This window comes from Chelon labrosus (genome assembly GCF_963514085.1).
Source record: "Chelon labrosus genome assembly, chromosome: 11".
In the NCBI taxonomy this organism is placed as follows: Eukaryota; Metazoa; Chordata; class Actinopteri; order Mugiliformes; family Mugilidae; genus Chelon; species Chelon labrosus.
The window spans coordinates 29,396,706-29,415,959 of NC_140344.1; the positions used below are offsets into that span (position 1 = coordinate 29,396,706).

The following is a 19,254-nucleotide window of genomic DNA, read 5'->3' on the forward strand; positions in this document are numbered from 1 at the left end:
ATAGTCATGATCCATACATGATGCACATAAATGATGCATGACTTATGCCACCACCTGCACCCCCGGCTGTTAATCATCGCTCTTCACACCACATGTCTTATCTTTAACGCAGGGCTTAGCTCCGGTTCCACATCACGTCACGTGTCCTTGACATTTGTTTGTGTCTGATTCAGTGTATTAGAGGAAACATTATCTCAGAGATCATCGCGTCTATCTGCAGATTTAATATACTTGGTTTTATAACTGGAGTAACTTTAGGAGTGTCGTTTTGATAGAGGTATTAACTCTGGCACAGTACTGCAACATATTAACATTATGAAAGTGTCGTCTCCTCTGAAGTTTGTATTAAAGGAGAGAATATGTTTAGAATAACTGTGATCACATGACATGTTCTATGAAGTTACCAAGAATCATTTATCAAGTTAATAAAGAATGTACAGTTGATGGAGAAACCTCCACTTGGAGGGAATACAGAATAAATGAACTGTTAGTAGACTCAGTGTCAACGCAGGAAGACAACACCAAAGACTGCAGGTCCTCTAATGTCCATTATGTTTAAATGTCCACATTTACAACATTAGACTGATCTGGTCTCTAGTGTCCAGGTTAAACAGGTCCAGGTGTGAACACTGATCTGGTCTCTAGAGTCCAGGTTAAACAGGTCCAGGTGTGAACACTGATCTGGTCTCTAGTGTCCAGGTTAAACAGGTCCAGGTGTGACCACTGATCTGGTCTCTAGTGTCCAGGTTAAACAGGTCCAGGTGTGACCACTGATCTGGTCTCTAGAGTCCAGGTTAAACAGGTCCAGGTGTGAACACTGATCTGGTCTCTAGTGTCCAGGTTAAACAGGTCCAGGTGTGAACGCTGATCTGGTCTCTAGAGTCCAGGTTAGAGTCCAGGTGTGAACAATGATCTGGTCTCTAGAGTCCAGGTTAAACAGGTCCAGGTGTGAACACCTGATCTGGTCTCTAGTGTCCAGGTTAAACAGGTCCAGGTGTGAACACTGATCTGGTCTCTAGAGTCCAGGTTAAACAGATCCAGGTGTGAACACTGATCTGGTCTCTAGTGTCCAGGTTAAACAGGTCCATGTGTGAACACTGATCTGGTCTCTAGAGTCCAGGTTAAACAGGTCCAGGTGTGACCACTGATCTGGTCTCTAGTGTCCAGGTTAAACAGGTCCAGGTGTGAACACTGATCTGGTCTCTCGAGTCCAGGTTAAACAGGTCCAGGTGTGAACACTGATCTGGTCTCTAGAGTCCAGGTTAAACAGGTCCAGGTGTGAACACTGATCTGGTCTCTAGTGTCCAGGTTAAACAGGTCCAGGTGTGACCACTGATCTGGTCTCTAGTGTCCAGGTTAAACAGGTCCAGGTGTGACCACTGATCTGGTCTCTAGAGTCCAGGTTAAACAGGTCCAGGTGTGAACACTGATCTGGTCTCTAGTGTCCAGGTTAAACAGGTCCAGGTGTGAACGCTGATCTGGTCTCTAGAGTCCAGGTTAGAGTCCAGGTGTGAACAATGATCTGGTCTCTAGAGTCCAGGTTAAACAGGTCCAGGTGTGAACACCTGATCTGGTCTCTAGTGTCCAGGTTAAACAGGTCCAGGTGTGAACACTGATCTGGTCTCTAGAGTCCAGGTTAAACAGATCCAGATGTGAACACTGATCTGGTCTCTAGTGTCCAGGTTAAACAGTTCCATGTGTGAACACTGATCTGGTCTCTAGAGTCCAGGTTAAACAGGTCCAGGTGTGAACACTGATCTGGTCTCTAGTGTCCAGGTTAAACAGGTCCAGGTGTGAACACTGATCTGGTCTCTCGAGTCCAGGTTAAACAGGTCCAGGTGTGAACACTGATCTGGTCTCTAGAGTCCAGGTTAAACAGGTCCAGGTGTGAACACTGATCTGGTGTCAGTCCACATGTGGAGGTGGTCTGGGACACATGTGACCTCCTTCCTTTGGTAGTGTGAACGCACAATGAGTCCTGGGTCACATTAAAGACCACCTACTCAACAGGGCTGATCTGAGGAAGAGGAGTTTAACTCATTCATTCAACCACTAGTAGAAATGATCCCATGAATCAGTGAAGAGCTAAACAGGTCCAACCTTCCTCCCTCTTTTCTTTCCTTCCATCCTTCCCTCTTTTGTTCCTGTCCCTCCACCCTTTTTCTTCTTTTTTCCATTAGATCCATTAGAGACAGCAGCTGGTACAATATTCTCCTGACCACATGATGACGCTGCTTATTTGAGACCAGGTGTTGATGTGAGGTCTGAATGAGGTTTTTAAATATTAAATTATAGATGTGTGAAAGAAGGTGATATTAACTAAACTACTTGCACGGGAAGTAATTTCAGTTTCCATGAGGAAGATGAACTGAATACAAATACCTCCACTCTCTCTCTCTCTCTCTCTCTCTCTCTCTCTCTCTCTCTCTCTCTCTCTCTCTCTCTCTCTCAGTCACGATGTTGATTGCAGTCGGCAGAGATGTGATTTCTGGCCGTGACAATAAGGTGGGCAGATAGCGACAGATGAGATCCTTAGAGTGAGGCTAACAACCACACACACACACATACACGCACACACCCAAACACACACACACACACACACACACACACACACACACACACACACACCCACAGACACCCACACATACACACTCTCTCTCTACACACAAAAGTCATCTGGTCCTTATCAGCGTCCGGGCCGTCGGCCTCGCAGCATTTTATTTATATCTTTGTTTTTCTCTGTGGTGATGAAATGCTGCTTTCAATGGCCTATCTCCTTCCAGGAGACTGAAACTCCTGAGGGGACCCCCCCACCACCACCACCACCACCCCACCCTCCAGGGTCACCAAGTAAAAGAAAGAGAGATATTTATCAAACGAAATGAAACCAGTAAAGATGTTTTCAGCCTCAGTTCTTCTCAGAGCTGAAGCAGACTGGAGGATCATTTACCTCCTCCACCTCAGTGACAGTGTGAGGATCCTTCAGCTGATTTTCAGGAGATGTTTGATGTTGATCAGGACAACAGTTGCCAGGGACAGCAACAACCATTGCAACTGCAACACTTCAAACTCAAATGAACAGCCCTGAAGTCAGGAGATAGGAAATAAATAAAACTGGGCCGACCACAGAACAAACAGCTGTTCATGGTTTCATCACTCCATCCTTCATTCTTCTCTTCCTTCCTTCCTTCCCTCCATAAATCAATCAGATCTTAACATGTGAGAGTCTTTCCATCTGGTTCCAACATCTGGATCATGTCTCCAAGTCAACCAGCAGCTGTTGATGGTTCTGATCCAGCGGTAGGTAGAGATCCATTAGAGACAGCAGCTGCTACAATATTCTACTGACCACATGATGGCGCTGCTCATTTACAGACACACACACTGAGATCGGATCTCAGTCAGGACTTTAAAGAGTTTATTAAAGAGCTGGTTCTGGTCGTCTAAGATTAGAAACTGAGAATGAAGGGATGCTGGCAGCGTGGGAAGGAAGAAGTGATGAAGAGGATGGTCTGTATTAAATAAACAGGGACAGAATAAATCTACTTTATTGAATCTTCTCTTCTGTTTCACTGCCTCCAGACTTCAAGTCATTTTAATAAACGCTTCATGATTGGAGGTTAATGCAGAGCTTCCTTCCAGACCGGACAGCGTTGCTCTCACTCATCTTGACCTCCCAGACGTCTGCAAACGAGAACACAAAAGACCAATCACGACTAATCACTGATTAACTGTGTTCCTAATGAAATGACTCTCCAGCTGCAGCTCGTGCAGCGTTGAATCCGTCGGCCCGAGGCTCAGAGCTCAAAGAGAAACCATGGCACCGCGGCTCCAGGACCCTCTTCACCTGGCTGCATATTCTCATGCTAATCCGTCCTCGTTGATGACCGATCATTTAAATTGTAAATCCAACCACTAGAATGAAAAACAAACAAAAAGTCTCCTGGTTTTCAGGAACACTCGAAGCAACGAGCTGCAGGGCTGCATGTCTCTGTTGGACGCATGTTATTTATCCTGTTGTCCTATGAAGAGATGAGGTGAAGTACTGTGATGAGAGGAGGAGGATGGAGGATGGAGGAGGATGGAGGAGGAGGAGGAGGAGGAGGAGGAGGAGGTGGTGTTTGGTCCAGGACTGAAATGACGACACAAATAAACCAGAGAGGACAAATATGAAGATCAACTGGACAAAGAAAAAGAAAACGGTGTCAACAAAGTGAAGCAGATAAATAGAAAACAATCTGAGGTTTGACTCTAACATCATCAGGTGAGGTGGTGGTAACCATGGTAACCTTTACTAATCAACATCAAGTGAGGGACAGAAACATGGAGGTAGAAAAACAAGATGAACCAAGATGGAATCAATGTGGACAGAGACGATGGAGACGTGGAGACATCTTGGACGTCTTCTAAGACTCTAGACATTCAGGACTGGAGGAGGACATGGAGGAGGACATGGAGGAGGACATGGAGGAGGACAACGAGGAGGACAGAGGAGGAGGACATGGAGAAGGAGATACTAGTTCTACTCCTTCCACTCCTCCTTCTTTATATTTTTCATCTTCTCCTCCAATCTCCTTCTTCCACAATGTCCATCTTCTCCTTCCTCCTCCTCCTCCTCCTCATCTTTCTTCTCCTCTTGTCTCCCACTTCTACATTCCCAGTCTACTTCTCCTGCATCTCCACATTTTTCCTCCTCCTCCTCATTTTCCTGTTTCCTCCCTCTTCTCCTTCTTCTTCTCCTCCTCCTACTCCTTATCTTCCTTCTTATCCTATCTCCTCCTTCCTCCTTCTTCCCTTCCATTTCCTCCTCCTCAATCTACTTCTCCTTCATCTCCACCCTCCTCTTCATTTTCGTCTCTTCCTCCTTCTCCGTCCTTTTCATCTTCTCCTCTGATCTCCTAATTCACCTCCTTCTTCCACAGTGTTCATCTTCTCCTTCTCCTTCTTCTTCTCCTTCGTCCACTTCCCTTCCTTTCCCCTCCTCCTCCCTCTTCTTTCCTCACCTCCTCCTCCTTCTTCCTATTTCTTCCCTCCTCATTCTTCTCCTTCTTTCTCCTCATGCATCTTCTCCTTTTCCTACTACTCCTTCCTCCACCTTCTTCTCTTTCCTTTTCCTCCTTCTCAGTCTACTTTTCCTTCATCTCCACCCTCCTCTTCTTTACTTCTCCTCCTCCACCCTTTTCATCTTCTCCTCCAATCTCCTACTTCACCTCCTTCTTCCCAATCTTCTCCTTCATCTTTTCCTTTGTCCGCTTCCTTCGTCTTTCTTCTCCTTCTTCTTCGTATTTCCTCCCTCTTCCTTCGTCTCCTACTTCTCCTTCCTCCACCTCTTCCTTTTCAATCTGTCTCCTCCTCTTTCTTCTTCTTCTATCTCCCGTAGATGTGTTGCTCCTCTTCCTCAGTTGAAGATGTTCAGATGTGAACTCATGTATCTGATCACATCATTTGATCTGGTCTCCATGGTAACAGAGATGTATTGATCAGTAAACGACAGGAACAGAGAGAATCTCCAACAGATGTTTTTATTGTTTAGATGCAGAGTTAAAGCCACGACACACGACAAGACACAGATCCAGTGATTACAACACGTTTAAGAACGAACCAGGCAGCTGTCCAGGGCTAGAGAACAATCATCACACACTCGCTCACCACAGCTTGTCCCAGCACGTCCACCTACGTCCCGTCAGAGTCGTCTCTTCGTCCTGTCCTTCTTCTGGTTGGAGGCTTCATCGACCATCCCGTGAATGTTCTCCGCCTCCGCATCGATAACAAGCTGCGTTCACGCTCGCACGCATCCAGACGAATATCAACACTTTAAAAATCATCACAGCAAAACACGTCACAGGTCACAGAGAGAATAGAACCAGAACATGACACTTAATTCACATGTCCTCCGTTGATTTATAGCAAACAACTAAAAAAGTACAAACTCTACAGCGTTTTGAGGCAATGCATCATGGGAAAAAACGTTCTTTCTAGCAGAGATTAATCCAGAGGGACTGTGCATGCATCCCTGCAGGAATCCACCCAGTGTTTCAGCTTGTGTCAGCTGATCGCTGTGGCTAACCGGACGATAACTTTCCGTCTGCAGGAAGAAACCACCTGACTTCATGAGTCACCTTTTCATCCTGTGAATAAACAGGAAGAGCTCATGTTTACTCTGCAGTGACGCAGCACGGAGATGATGAGGGTTGGTGCATGCACAACACTTCATACAAGCCAGAACCATCCTGCATCACTTACAGCTCTGTACAGGATCATTTACAGCACTGACACAGGGAGGAATCACACGGAACAACAGGAGCTCAGTGTCGACCTATGTACATGTGCGTGCTAATGCTATGCTAAGCAGTTAGCACGGTGGAGCCAAGAATCTGCCGGGACGCGTGACGACATGGGTGCTGTCGTCAGTTAAAGGGTCAGCTGACTGATGGGACACGTTTATGGAAGCAAATAATCACCGTAAAAACTTAAAGATGCAAGAAACTGGAACGAGGGTGAGACGGGCTAGTCCTCCAACCAATCAGATGACTTTAAAATTAACACATTAAACCCCGCCCCCAAACAATCTGATTGGCCCATCAGATCTTTGCATGAGCAGAATCAGTTCCTAACAGAGAGACTCCAGATAAAGTTTTTACCTCAAAGATTTGAGAGTCGGGGGGAAGTTGGTGTAATACCAAAAAAATGTCCACGAGGTGATCCATTGTTAAGCCCCGCCCACATTATCTGATTGGTCCAGCAGATCTTTACTGGAGCAGAATCAGAGAAACTTTTCTTTACTATAAAATTTAATGTCTCTTCATTTCAATCCTGTTTCTTATCAGATTTAAATCCTTATTGTAGTTATTTGCTTCCATACAGGTCCCCCCCGAAAAAAACCTTGACAACATCAATACAATATTGTTTTTTTTTTTTTTACATATTAAATATTAAATATATCAAATAAAATATGTTGAACACAGAAATGAAAGAATAAAGACTGAACGTCTGATCCTCCTGTGTGAGTAACATCAGTCACATTAGAAATAAATTCACCTTTTAACCTTTTCTGACTGGACGACAAGCAAAGATTAGAAAACATGAGCTCAGTCACGAGATACTGATGAATGAATGCACACGTCAAACCTGCAGCTGTGGTATTAGCATGGATCCAAAGGTAGCCAGAGAGTCTGGACTCTGATGTGAGTCAACGTGGGGTTGTAAGATATTAGGATGGGGGGCAGGTATAGTGAGCCAGTTTAAGTAAAATGATTCTGATTAGATAAAAATGTTTGTGGCTTCAGCTGATCTTCAGTTTGTTGTTGTAAATGATTCAAAGTCTGATGATTCGTCGTCATTTTGGTTTAAAAGTCAGAAACTCAGAGACTTTAAATGAAGATTTGTCTGCTCAGATAAATAATAAATGCTTCTACATCGTTAAATAACTGCAAGTCGCAGGTTTTTCTTCTTTTTTTTTAGGTATTTACAGATGTACACGATGACTGGACATATTTAAATGTTCTCTTGTTTAAATGTTGACTGTGCTCCACCCGTCTCCTCATCACCAGACGTCTTCGCCTCCTCAGGACTCTCTCCAAAGCCGAAACTGATCTCATGTTGCTCTGCCTTCCTGTCGTTGACGTCCTCCTGATGATTGCCTCCGTTCTGCTTTGCCATCACATCAGAGGCCGAATCCAACATGGCCCGCCTGACCTTCTCCTCGGCTCCGTTGGCGTTGACCTGGGCGGCGCGGGGATCTCGGACGGTGGTGAAGCCGGTCTGGATGGTGGACAGCGTCCTCTGGTTCCCCTCCAGCCGCTGGCATCGGTAGAGCCCTCGGAATGCCGAGCGGAACTTCTGGGACATGGCGTTGTATATGACGGGGTTGATGGCGCTGTTGGCGTAGATGCACGTCCGACAGAAGAGAAGGAACCAGGCGTCCAGGTACGGCGTGGACACGAAGGAGTTGATCAGGACCAGAGTCCGGTACGGCATCCAGAGCAGAGCGAAGAGGATCACCACCACAGCCAGCATCTTGGTCACCTGGAGAGAGCAAACAGAGACACAGTAAAAACACCTCCAAACCTGCAGAAAACCAACGAAGAAGAACAGTGGACAGTGTCCAGAAACACAGACATCGGGACTTGTTGGAATTTAAAAATCAAGTGCAAAGAATCTTTAAAGACAAATCATCCTCCTCTGCCCTACAGTTTGTTAGAGTCTCTCAAAGATCGGACGGGCCAATCAAACATACCTTTAGCTTTTTAAGGTTTTTTAATAGTTGAGTGTATGAAACGCTTCAGAAAACGTTTTTGGGCTGATAAACTTCCTGCTTTAAGTCACCTGGAAGACACAACAACCTCCCTGAAAACATGTTGTTTCTGATTCTGCTCCAGCAAAGATCTGCTGGGCCAATCAGATTGTGTGTGGGCGGGGCTTAATGTGGCGATGGACAGAAGAGTAACAGTAGTCATCTGATTAATCTAAATGTCTCTGATTGGTTGGAGGACTATCCAGGTGATGCAGAGGTTGAAACTCACCCCAGAGTCATAAAATCCCAGATAAGAACTGAGTCTGGATGTGAAGCTGTGAGGGAGACGCGGAGCTTTACGTGATACAACTGGAGAATAAACTAATTAATGAGACGCGGGGGTCTGGAAATAGTTTTGAAAATCACATTGATATTCATCCACAACAATCAACACAGAGACGCACGAGCAGCGAAGCGAAAGCCTCGGAGGCCTCGGCAGTAAGACGAGATGATGACGGCTCTAATTTCAGAGATTAGCTCCAACCGCTCCGTGATTATTTGAGTCATCAGTCAGAACGTCAGACGATGCATGACACACCAGTAATGAATGAGAGGGTGATTAATGAAGCCTTCGTGGTTAATTGAGTCATTAGAAACAAGACAGACGACAGAGGAGGAGACAAAAAACTAAAGTTAAAGAAGAACAGAAAGGAAAGTGTCAGTCAGTGAGAGGAGGAAGAAAAAGGAGACGACTGATATACGGATAAGGATGGGTGAAGGGTTACAGGGAGGGGGGGGCTCAGGGGCTGGGGGGCTGGGGGGGCATGTGTCATGGTCCTGTGTTGAGTATTTCCTGTGACCCTGTTTGGTTTTCTTTGTGTTTCCTGTTTTATTTTGTAAAGTTCTTCCTTGGCTCCGCCCTCATTAGGTTCACCTGTGTCTCGTTATCTCCTCTGCCCACATGTACATATAGCCCTGGGCTGGTTCCTTGTGTTTCTCTTGATCTCACTTTGGTCTTTATCAGAATTGTTACAGAACCGTGACACCGTGTACTTGTTGGTATTTCAAGTTTAGTTTAGACTCTGAAAGAAAAGAATAATAAATAAGAGTTGATTTGATTTTGATTTTTAAGTCCAAAAACTAAACAAAAGAAAATAAAGAAACTTTTCTTTTATTCTGTCGTTTAAAACAAAAATAGAAAGTTAATCTTAATGTTCTTTCTCCTACGGTGAAAACTTCCTTCTTCTTCTGCTTTTTCTTCATCGTTGTCTTCCGAGGGTCCGTCTACTTTCTGGTATTTCAAGTTTGGTTTTAGACTCTAAAATAAAAAATAAATAAATAAGGGCTTATTTGATTTCCAATAACAAAAACATAAATTTCCGTTTTGTCCGTTAATCTATGAAAACAGAAAGAGATTTAAAGGTGATTATTTTGGAAGAAGATGAGGTTGTTTACATTTGTAGCTCTCCTCAAAACAAAGCTAAATCATATTGTTAACGTTAACAAAGATTTCCTTGAAAAAAACAACTTTTTGTCCAAGAAGGCGGCCATTTTGGACATGGCTGCCCAAAGCTAGTATCAGCAGATCCTGGATAAATCCACCAGGGGGCAGATGACCAGGATCAGACTGATGTAAACAGGAAGTGTTGATGATGTGGAGCAGAGGATCAGGTGTGATGTGGGCCCCCCCCCCATATTATTTTTGGGCCCCACAACTTTTGGAGGGTTAAAACAGGTTTGTTCTTGGTTTTAGGGTGAATGTTAGTTACAGTTAGTGAACACATGACGTAAATGTAAAAGTCATTTCGAGATGGAAACACGAGTTTGTGTCGTTTCTTGACCCTTCGCCCCACCCTGCATCATCGCTGGCTGGTGACCATGGCAACAGCTCAGACATGTCTGAACCCTAGTGAGACTGGGAGGAGGTGGTGCTGGAGGGGTGGGGGGGGGGGGTCATTCAGCCTGTAGGACTCCAGTGATTAGTCTTATCAGTGGCCAGTAACGCTGCACACCTCCTCCCCTCCATCCACCCCCACCTCCTCAGTCTTGGCTCTGACGAAGCGGCTTTGTGTGTTTTTCCAAACCACAGCAGAAAAAATAAAATATCACGACTCTCCTCAGTGAGATAAGGGTGTGTGTCCACGCCTGAGGCCGCTGAGAGCCAGCTCAGCAGGTAGATGATAATAAATAGAGAAAAATAAAATGTCTGCACAACTACCTGAGGAGGGAGGAGGCGGGAGGAGGCGGGGGGAGACTTTAATTACCTCTGTGTGCTGTGATAATGAGACAGAAAGCATCGCGGTGGCATTTCCAATATGCATCTAGTGACTGTAATTACATGGAGGCAGGATGCTCGACCCCAGGATTACAAACAAGTGAATTTATTTTTGCAAACAACAGCGTCTGCTCACGACTGAGGGAAGCCTGGATGCACTGAGCCGACGTTCAATTAAGTAATGAAGACGAAACACATTCATCAACGGCCGTTTATCCTGTGACTAAGATGTTGACGAGCTGAAACTAATATCTGATGATAAAAACTAGGAGGAAATGTTAACGAGACGACACTAGTGTGTTATTTGACTTTCAAAATGTGCGTCCCTGTCCTGTGATTGGACATGAGGTGCTAGCCTATCTGATCTCAGTTAGCTACTAAAACTAGCTAGCTGCTAATCCTAACCCTAAATGTGATGATGGCCGCCACTCAACACCAGGAACATCCCTGTCTTCACTGGAGGAGATCAGAGACATGAAGAAGCACTCAGAGATTAAAAGCACTCTCATCATCTCCTGCAGGTTTATCAAGCTCCATCAGACGGAGTCAGACGATCAGACGACTACTGAAGGAGAGACAGAGAGAGAGAGAGAGAGTAAACTCTGGATCTGAGAGATTAGGATCTTCAGACCGACCAGGTGACGAACGCAGAGACGCTCAATGAAATGTTTTTATCTTTATACTAATGAGAACGTTACCATGGAGACCAGATCAAATGATGTGACAGATGCATGAGTTCACATCAGAACATCTTCAACTGAGGAAGAGGAGCATCACACCTACTGGAAACAGAACAGGAGGAGGAGGAGGAAGGAGGTGGAGGAGAAACAGAACAGGGAAAAGAAAAAAGAGGAGGAGAACAAGATGGAGGGGGAGGAGGGGAATGAGAAGAACTAGATTGAGGATGAAAAGGAGAAGGGGGACAACATTGAGGTGGAGAAAGGGGGATTGAAGAAGAAGGAGGAGGATGAAGAGGATGCAGAGGATAAGAAGATGGAGGTGGAGTAGGAGAAGGTGGTGAAGAAGGAGAAGGAGGCACAGAAGAAGGAAGAGAAGAAGAAGATGGAGGAGGAGGAAGCGAGAAAGAGGAAGCGTAAAAGAAGATGGGAAGGACAAGGAGGAAGAAGAGGAATCAGAGAGGAAGGAGGTGGAGGAGAAACAGAACAGGGAAAAGAAAAAAGAGGAGGAGAACAAGATGGAGAAGGAGGACAACACAGAGGTGGAGAAAGGGGGATTGAAGAAGAAGAAGGAGGAGGAAGAGGAGGAAGAGGATAAAAAGGAAGCATAGGAGGGGATAAGAAGATGGAGGTGGAGTAGGAGAAGGAGGAGTAGAAAAAGATGGACTAGGAAGAGGAGGAGAAGGAGGAGAAACTGGAGGAAAAGAACATGGAGAAGGGAGACAAGAAGGAGGCATAGAAGAAGAAGGGGGAGGAGCAGAATGAGATGGAGGAGGAGGAAGAGGAGGAGAAGCCTAAGAAGAATAAGGAAGAGGAGAACTATTGGTCCTCCTCCAGTCCTCCTCCATGTCCTCCTCCAGTCCTCCTCCATGTCCTCCTCCATGTCCTGAATGTCTAGAGTCTTAGAAGACGACCAAGATGTCTCCACGTCTCCATCGTCTCTGTCCACATTGATTCCATCTTGGCTCATCTTGTTTCTCTACCTCCATGTTTCTGTCCTCACCTGATGTTGATTAGTAAAGGTTACCATGGTTACCACCACCTCTACTCCTCCTCCTCATCCAGCATTAGAGGAGGTTTTCTGCTGCTATTCTTTGTCTCAGGTCAGAAATCAGGACATTTAAATCTGAATCTAAATCTGAGGACCTTTCATGAATCCTTCTTTCTGCCTTTATTCAGTTTGACATGCTGTCTCTCTGAGCTCTCAGCAGGTGGACATTCAAACCTCTGAGCTCATCGTGTCCTTTTGTGTCTGCAGCGTTGACCTTTCAGGTGTCCTGAGTAATTCCTGCAGGAGAGTGACAAGCTCCTCCTGTTCCTCCTCTTCTTGAAATATGTTCTGAAATCTTAAAAACCTGAGGGAGGTTTGTTGTCGTTGGGCTGAAATGCCTCCGAGCCGACGGGGGGATCTGAGGACGGAGGAAAGGTTTCGTCCCTGAGATCAGACGAACAACTGAACTGATGTGTTTTTCATTTGTCTGTGCTCCAGGATTTAGCCTCATCCCCAAATGTCGGAGCCTTAGACTGAAGATCTAAAGGTCCCTGGTTCAGTCAAAGGCTGCAGCCAAACAACAACAACAAACACTGAACGTTTAAAAGAAGAGAAAAGTTTCCTGGAGACAGCGTCAAGGAGAAACATCTTCTCTAGCAACTCTACGACATTTAGGATCAGAGAGGGACTCAGTGTTTAAAGATCAGGACGTCCCATCCAGGACTACTATGCAAATAATTTAATTCCCAAATGTTCCCGACAGAAAACACAAAACGATTTGATTCTGAACTAAAATTATCTTCAGCTGAAACACTCTGAGTGAATTAGAAACACTCTAACGTTGACGCTTTCCAGAACAAAGAGCAGAGAGAATGAATTAGTCTGCATCCAGAGACAGAGCTTTCTCAGAAAGACGCTCTTTGACTGCTCAGCCGGAGGACAAGAAATCATTACCACCACGAGGTTCTTCTCTGAGGCAATGAAAACCAGCAGGGACACATTTAGAGCGCCGTTAAGAGGAAATCACGGCCTCTGTGTTCCCAGCGAGGCCGGGGTCAAACGACAGCCCTCAGATAAGACTAGAGTGAAGAGGAGAGGAGGATCAGACCTGTTTCCTGGAGGACAGCGCGCTCTTGGGCCGACCCTGGCGACCGCCCTTCCCCCCGTCAGAGGCTTCACGGCAGCTCCGGCGCAGCGTGGTGGCGCTGGTGTCGGGATGGTTGGGCAGAGGGCTGCAGGGACAGAGGCAGCACGTTAGCGCCAAGTCTAGTCTAAAAAGAAACACCAGAACGAACCGTTTCTGCACAACTGGTGCATGCAAAAAATGTGCAGCTGTTGCAAAACTGCAGGGATCGACTTTGTTGGTTGTCTGATTTTTAGAAAAGGATGCATTACTACTCAAAGTTGCAGCTAATTCGTCTGTATTTACAGCACGATGGGACAGTGGTTAGAACCTCGGGGCAGAGAGGGTTAGATTCTCAGGGCCTTTCTGTGTGAAGTTTGCGTGTTCTCATGGATTTCCTCCCAACATCATCAAAACACATGGGTGCCCCGGGCGAGGTTGGCCCGGCGGTGGCACGCTTAGTCCAATCATGCAATGTCATTTTACAATGCACTTTACCTTTACTTTCATTTGTGTGAATTCATGATTAAAAATGTTGGACAGATTCTGACACAACAAACCTGGAGGCCAGAGTATTTCTGGACTCATGACTCAGGTGAGGGAGGGAGTGGGAGCGTTAACACCTGAACACCTCCAGCTCACGTCTGCACGTTTTAAGCTTTTCATGTCTTAAACGACGCTTGAAGATGACAGGGGGTCGGCAGTAGAGATGCTCGGCCTGCAGGCGTATCTGCAGGCGCCGCAGTTAATCATGACAGAGGACGGGTTCTGAGTGGCTGGAATAACAGCCAGCTTCATTAATGAGGAAAATAACTGATAATTACATCCTCTAGAATGTGGATTTCCTTCAGAGCACGGATCAGCAGAGACTCGTTCGAAGGGGTTAAGGATTTCTAAAATACCTGCTGCCACTTTCATTTCAGCAAACAGGAAAACCTCAGCTTTAAATAAACGTTTCAAACCAGAGTTAGTGTCACCATATAATCATGCTCACAGCATGTAGAGAGCTGCTCAAACGTTTTTCATGATTTTCTACATTTCTTCATAAAAATGACTCAAAACATGAACAGGTATTCACACAAGTCCTGAGAGTAGACAAAGATAGAACCCAATGTAGACAATGTAGATAGACACATGAAACAAAATATTCTATCTGTTAGAAGCCTTGTCTCCAGTATCTGCTGTGACCTCCTTGTCACTAAATGTTTCTGGTACCTGCTGATCAGTGGTCTACAGCAGCTTGGAGGAATTTTAGCCCATTCCTCAGAACAGAACCACTTCAGTTCTGAGATGTTGGTGGGTTTCCTCACATCAACTGCTTGCTTCAGGTCCAACAACAACATTTCTATTGGATTAAGGTCAGGACTTTGACTTGGCCGTTCCTAAACATTCATCTTGTTCTTCTTTAACCGTTCTTTTGTAGAACCACTTGTGTTCTTGGTTCTCGTTGTCTTGCTGCATGACCCAGTTTCTCTTCACATTCAGCTCATGGACAGATGTCCTGACATTTTCTTTTAGAGTTCACTGGTAGAATTCAGAATTCATTGGTCCATCAATGAGGACAAGCCGTCCTGGTCCAGATGCAGCAGAACAGGCCCAAACCAGGACATTAGCACCCCCATGTTTGATGGAGGGTTGAGGTTCTGATGCTGGAATGATGCAGTGTTGGTTCATCTCATTTAAACCAAACTATTCTACTTTGGTCTCATCTGTCCACTAAACATTGTCCCAATAGTCTTCTGTCTTGTCCACGTGATGTTTAGAAATGTTCTTCTTGGAGAGCAGTGTCTTTGTCCATCACACCATGGTTGTTCAGTGGATTCATCAACATTAACATCATCCAATGAGAGAGAGGCCTTTAGCTGCTTAGAAGTTCCCCTGGGTTCCTCTGGGACCTCTCAGACTATTATGGAGTGATCTTTGTTGGTGGACCACTCCTGTGGAGGGGAACAGTCGTCTTCAATCTGACCTTAATCTAATAGAAATGTTGTGGAAGGACCTGAAGCAAGCAGTTCATGTCACTATGTCTTCATGTTGGTGAGTCAGGAATCTGGTTCCTTTCTTACATCCATGGACCAGTTAATGGATCATCCAAGTCCAATGTTAGCTTTACTTTTAGCTCTGTTCTTGGTCTCCACCACCTGTTAGTACCTGACTCTGTGTCCAGTGTTTAGGTTTGATATCAGCTTCATAAAGTAACTTCATAACCAGGTCATCAGTACCTGAGGTAGAGGATCCGCGCTATCAGGCCGTACAGCACGATGGCGAGGAGCAGCGGGATGACGTAGAAAATGGCGAAGTCGATGAGGTAGATGGGCAGGTAGAGCTCCCGCTTCACTCTGTAGCCGCACTGCACATGTCCGTCCTGGCCGACCTGGACAGAGAGCGGCCGGATCAGATGTATGAGATGGTGTCTCGTATCTCGGTGGTAATGATACTACTCTCACAAATGGCAGAGCTCTTAAAAAGCTGCAATTTAACCAGCGTTTGAACAAAACAAGGCCTGCGTTCATGACTCATGTGTTTACTGAAACACGGCGGCGTCTGTGGAGGGTGAGAGCAGCCGACAATAACACCACCGTTAATACATCTGAGAATACACTCATATATAGATAGATACATACACACATAGAACACAAACACTCTGCCTTTAAACCAGAAACTGAAAGTTACTCTGTAAAAGTAGAGGAAAAATACCTCAATGAAAGTGTTACTTAAGTCATAGTATGTTAGGATAATTAGGAACGATGTTAAAAGAAATATAAATATATATTTAGGATAAGATATGATAAAATACAACACAAAACAATACAATACGGATTGATGGACCCCCCCCCCCCCATTTATTTATTTTATTTTAATTTTAATTTTATATTTTACATTATTATTATTATTATTATTATTTTATTTTATTTTTTTTAAACTATTTTTCTCTCTTCTGTCTTTTGGTTATTTATTCATTTATTATTCTTTTTCAAATGGTGTATTGTTTCTTGTTTCGCCCGAATAGGTTCCTGAGGGCCGCAAAATTAAAAAAAATGTCCTAGGAGGTAGATTATATGCCTTGCTCTTCATTCGTCAGGATGCACAATATTTCTGTGGTATCAATATGTCTATATATATTTTTGTGACACAGATGTGATGTGATACTCAATGTAAATTTGACGTCAGTTCATGTTCTGATGTGCCTTACCTCCTAATAAACATATTAATAAAAAAAACAAAAAAACAATACAATACGATATGATACGGGAAAACACGTTAAGATAAAATGCAATCAGATCAAATAAAAGGTGATAAAATACAACACAAAACACTAAGATATGATAAGATCATTGTATTTGGAACATTTCTTTAGTCTTCTCGTTTTTATATTTCGGAAAAACAATCAAGTTTGCGTGGTTGTTCAAGGCGGCCATTTTGGAAACGGCTGCCAAAAGCTAGTGACTGCAGCGCCTGGATAAATCCACCAGGGGGCAGACATCCAGGATCAGATTGATGTATTCATCATTAAAGGGTTAAGTCTGTGAAGGTTCTCAGTCATCCAGGTCATGGTATATCCAAAAAAGGTTCAAAAAAGGCAACTGGACTTGTAGAGCTTTTTGAGAAGACGTTTCACCACAGATGAGTGGTTAAAGGGTTAACGGCTGTTTTTAGTGCTGTTAACTTTAACGTTTTATTTTTCTCTGGTGAATTTAATCTATATATGAATCTGTTTGTTTCTCTAACCTGAATGTCCACCAGGAAGAACCACAGCATGCAGTAGACACATGTGAAGATCCAAACGCCGGCGATGATCCTCTTGGCCCGGGACACGGTGCACACCGTCTGAGCCTTCATCGGATGGCAGATAGCGATGTACCTACAGGAGAACGGGACGTAGGAAGAGCTGAGCTGTTAACGCAACGCTGAGACCTTTAAAAATATGGAGCTGGTGTTTGATTGTGTTCATGCTGTGTTCATTCATTAGTCATCGACGCGGGAGGCATCAAATACACAGAGGAGTCTTTTCATTTCTGAGAGAAGAAATGTAGACTGATCTGATATGTGAAGAATCTGCAGCTTAGTTTAATTATTAATAACCCTTTCCATCCTGGATGCTGTGGCACTTATAAAAACACTCTGTTTTACGAAGGTTGGTGAGCGTGGCTGATTCAGTGAAGAGCAGTGAATAATATTTTCAGTTGGATCATTTAACATCAGCCTCACTGAGTCACTGACGTTAAAACTGACTGTTCGTTTTAGGACAGAGTTTTTTCAGATCACACTCTGAACTCATGATGGAGACGAGGAGATTGATTTCTGATCCACAGAGTTTTCTTCAGGTGAAACTTTCAAAGTCTAGTCCGAGGCTTAAGGTGTTAAACTGCACCCAGACTGATATACAGGGGTTTTATTCTGAAAGGAGCTGTAGAGGAAATGATTTGAGATGTCTTTAAAACCTGAATCTTAAACAGAAAGCCAAGGAGAGAAATACTGAACAGTGACCAGTCAGGTTAGATTTTAAATTAAAGAGCTGCAGCAGGAGTTAAAGGAGCAGACAGGTTTTTTTGGGGTTTTTTTGCATGGTTTTGTTGACCCATCTATCCACACCAACCTCCTCCTCACACAGATTTTTTGGCCTTGTTCACACCTGGTTATTAAACTGATCTGGTCTCTAGAGTCCAGGTTAAACAGGTCCAGGTATGAACACTGATCTGGTCTCTAGAGTCCAGGTTAAACAGGTCCAGGTGTGAACACTGATCTGGTCTCTAGAGTCCAGGTTAAACAGGTCCAGGTGTGAACACTGATCTGGTCTCTAGTGTCCAGGTTAAACAGTTCCAGGTGTGAACACTGATCTGGTCTCTAGTGTCCAGGTTAAACAGTTCCAGGTGTGAACACTGATCTGGTGTCAGTCCACATGTGGAGGTGGTCTGGGACACATGTGACCTCCTTCCTTTGGTAGTGTGAACACACAATGAGTCCTGGGTCACATTAAAGACCACCTACTCAACAGGGCTGATCTGAGGAAGAGGAGTGATGAGTTAAACTAGTCCTACCTTCCTCTTTCCCTTCCTTTCTTCCCCAACATTAATTTATATCATCAGAGTTTTTCTCTCTTTAGTTTAATGACGCTTCTATCTGCAGCAGAAATGTGAATCCAGGTAACAGTTTTAGCTAAATGCTAAATGCTAATCCATTCTCCACTCTACTGTCCACTGTTTAAATATGTGTCAGTCAAAGGTCAGAGGTCAGTAACTTCATTTAGCTAGCAGAGTACTTAGATGAGACTCATTTAGCTTCGTAGTTAGCTTAGCGACTATGCTGACGGTCCGGGCCTCACCTCTCCACGGTGAAGGCGGTGATGGAGCAGGAGGACACGTTGATGCCCAGGTACTGAAGGTAGGTGATGCCCAGACACCCGGCGTGGCCGAACACCCACGTCCCCGTCAGGCTGTCCGACACGTTGGGTAGCCCCGCCGCCACCAGCACCGTCAGGTCGGCTATGGCCAGGCTCACCAGGTAGCAGTTGGTGGGCGTCCTCATGTGGCGCGTGGTGAAGACCACGAGGACCACCATGATGTTACCCACGATGCCCACGCCACACACCAGCAGGACTAGGAACACCGACACCGTCTTGTACTCCAAGGACTCGGAGACGGCACCGCCGGGGCTCAGGGAGATGTTGGTGGGGGTGTCGAGTCTGGAGCTCACGTTGTCGGCAACGTCTGCTGACATGGTTGTTACTCAAAGCCAACGCTCATTTGGTCAACGGTAGGTGATGAGGTGTCGCCATGGTTCCTCTTCTCGGTTTACATCGTTTAATCTGATTTAAGGAGATTAAATCACCTATCAGGCCTCCAGGGAGTCACCTGAAATCTGAAAAGTGGGGCATTTATTACTTATTATTCAGAAAATCAAAATGTAATATACATTTCCACATGTGATTTTTGTTTTGTCTCATATTTGATGCAT

General features: G+C 44.8%; 1 protein-coding gene across 1 annotated transcript; it reads right to left on the reverse strand.

Moving 5' to 3' along the window:
* Positions 1–7,494: 7,494 nt before the first annotated feature.
* On the reverse strand, positions 7,495–19,254 carry trhr2 (thyrotropin releasing hormone receptor 2; the record flags this gene model as incomplete). The annotated part of the gene is made up of 5 exons (XM_084554873.1): positions 18,623–19,254; positions 17,029–17,161; positions 15,522–15,673; positions 13,285–13,408; positions 7,495–8,025 (listed from the first exon to the last, which is right to left on the reverse strand). Exons 1-5 carry the CDS (start codon positions 19,015–19,017, stop codon positions 7,495–7,497), a joined length of 1,335 nt encoding a protein of 444 aa, XP_084410999.1. The 5' UTR covers positions 19,018–19,254.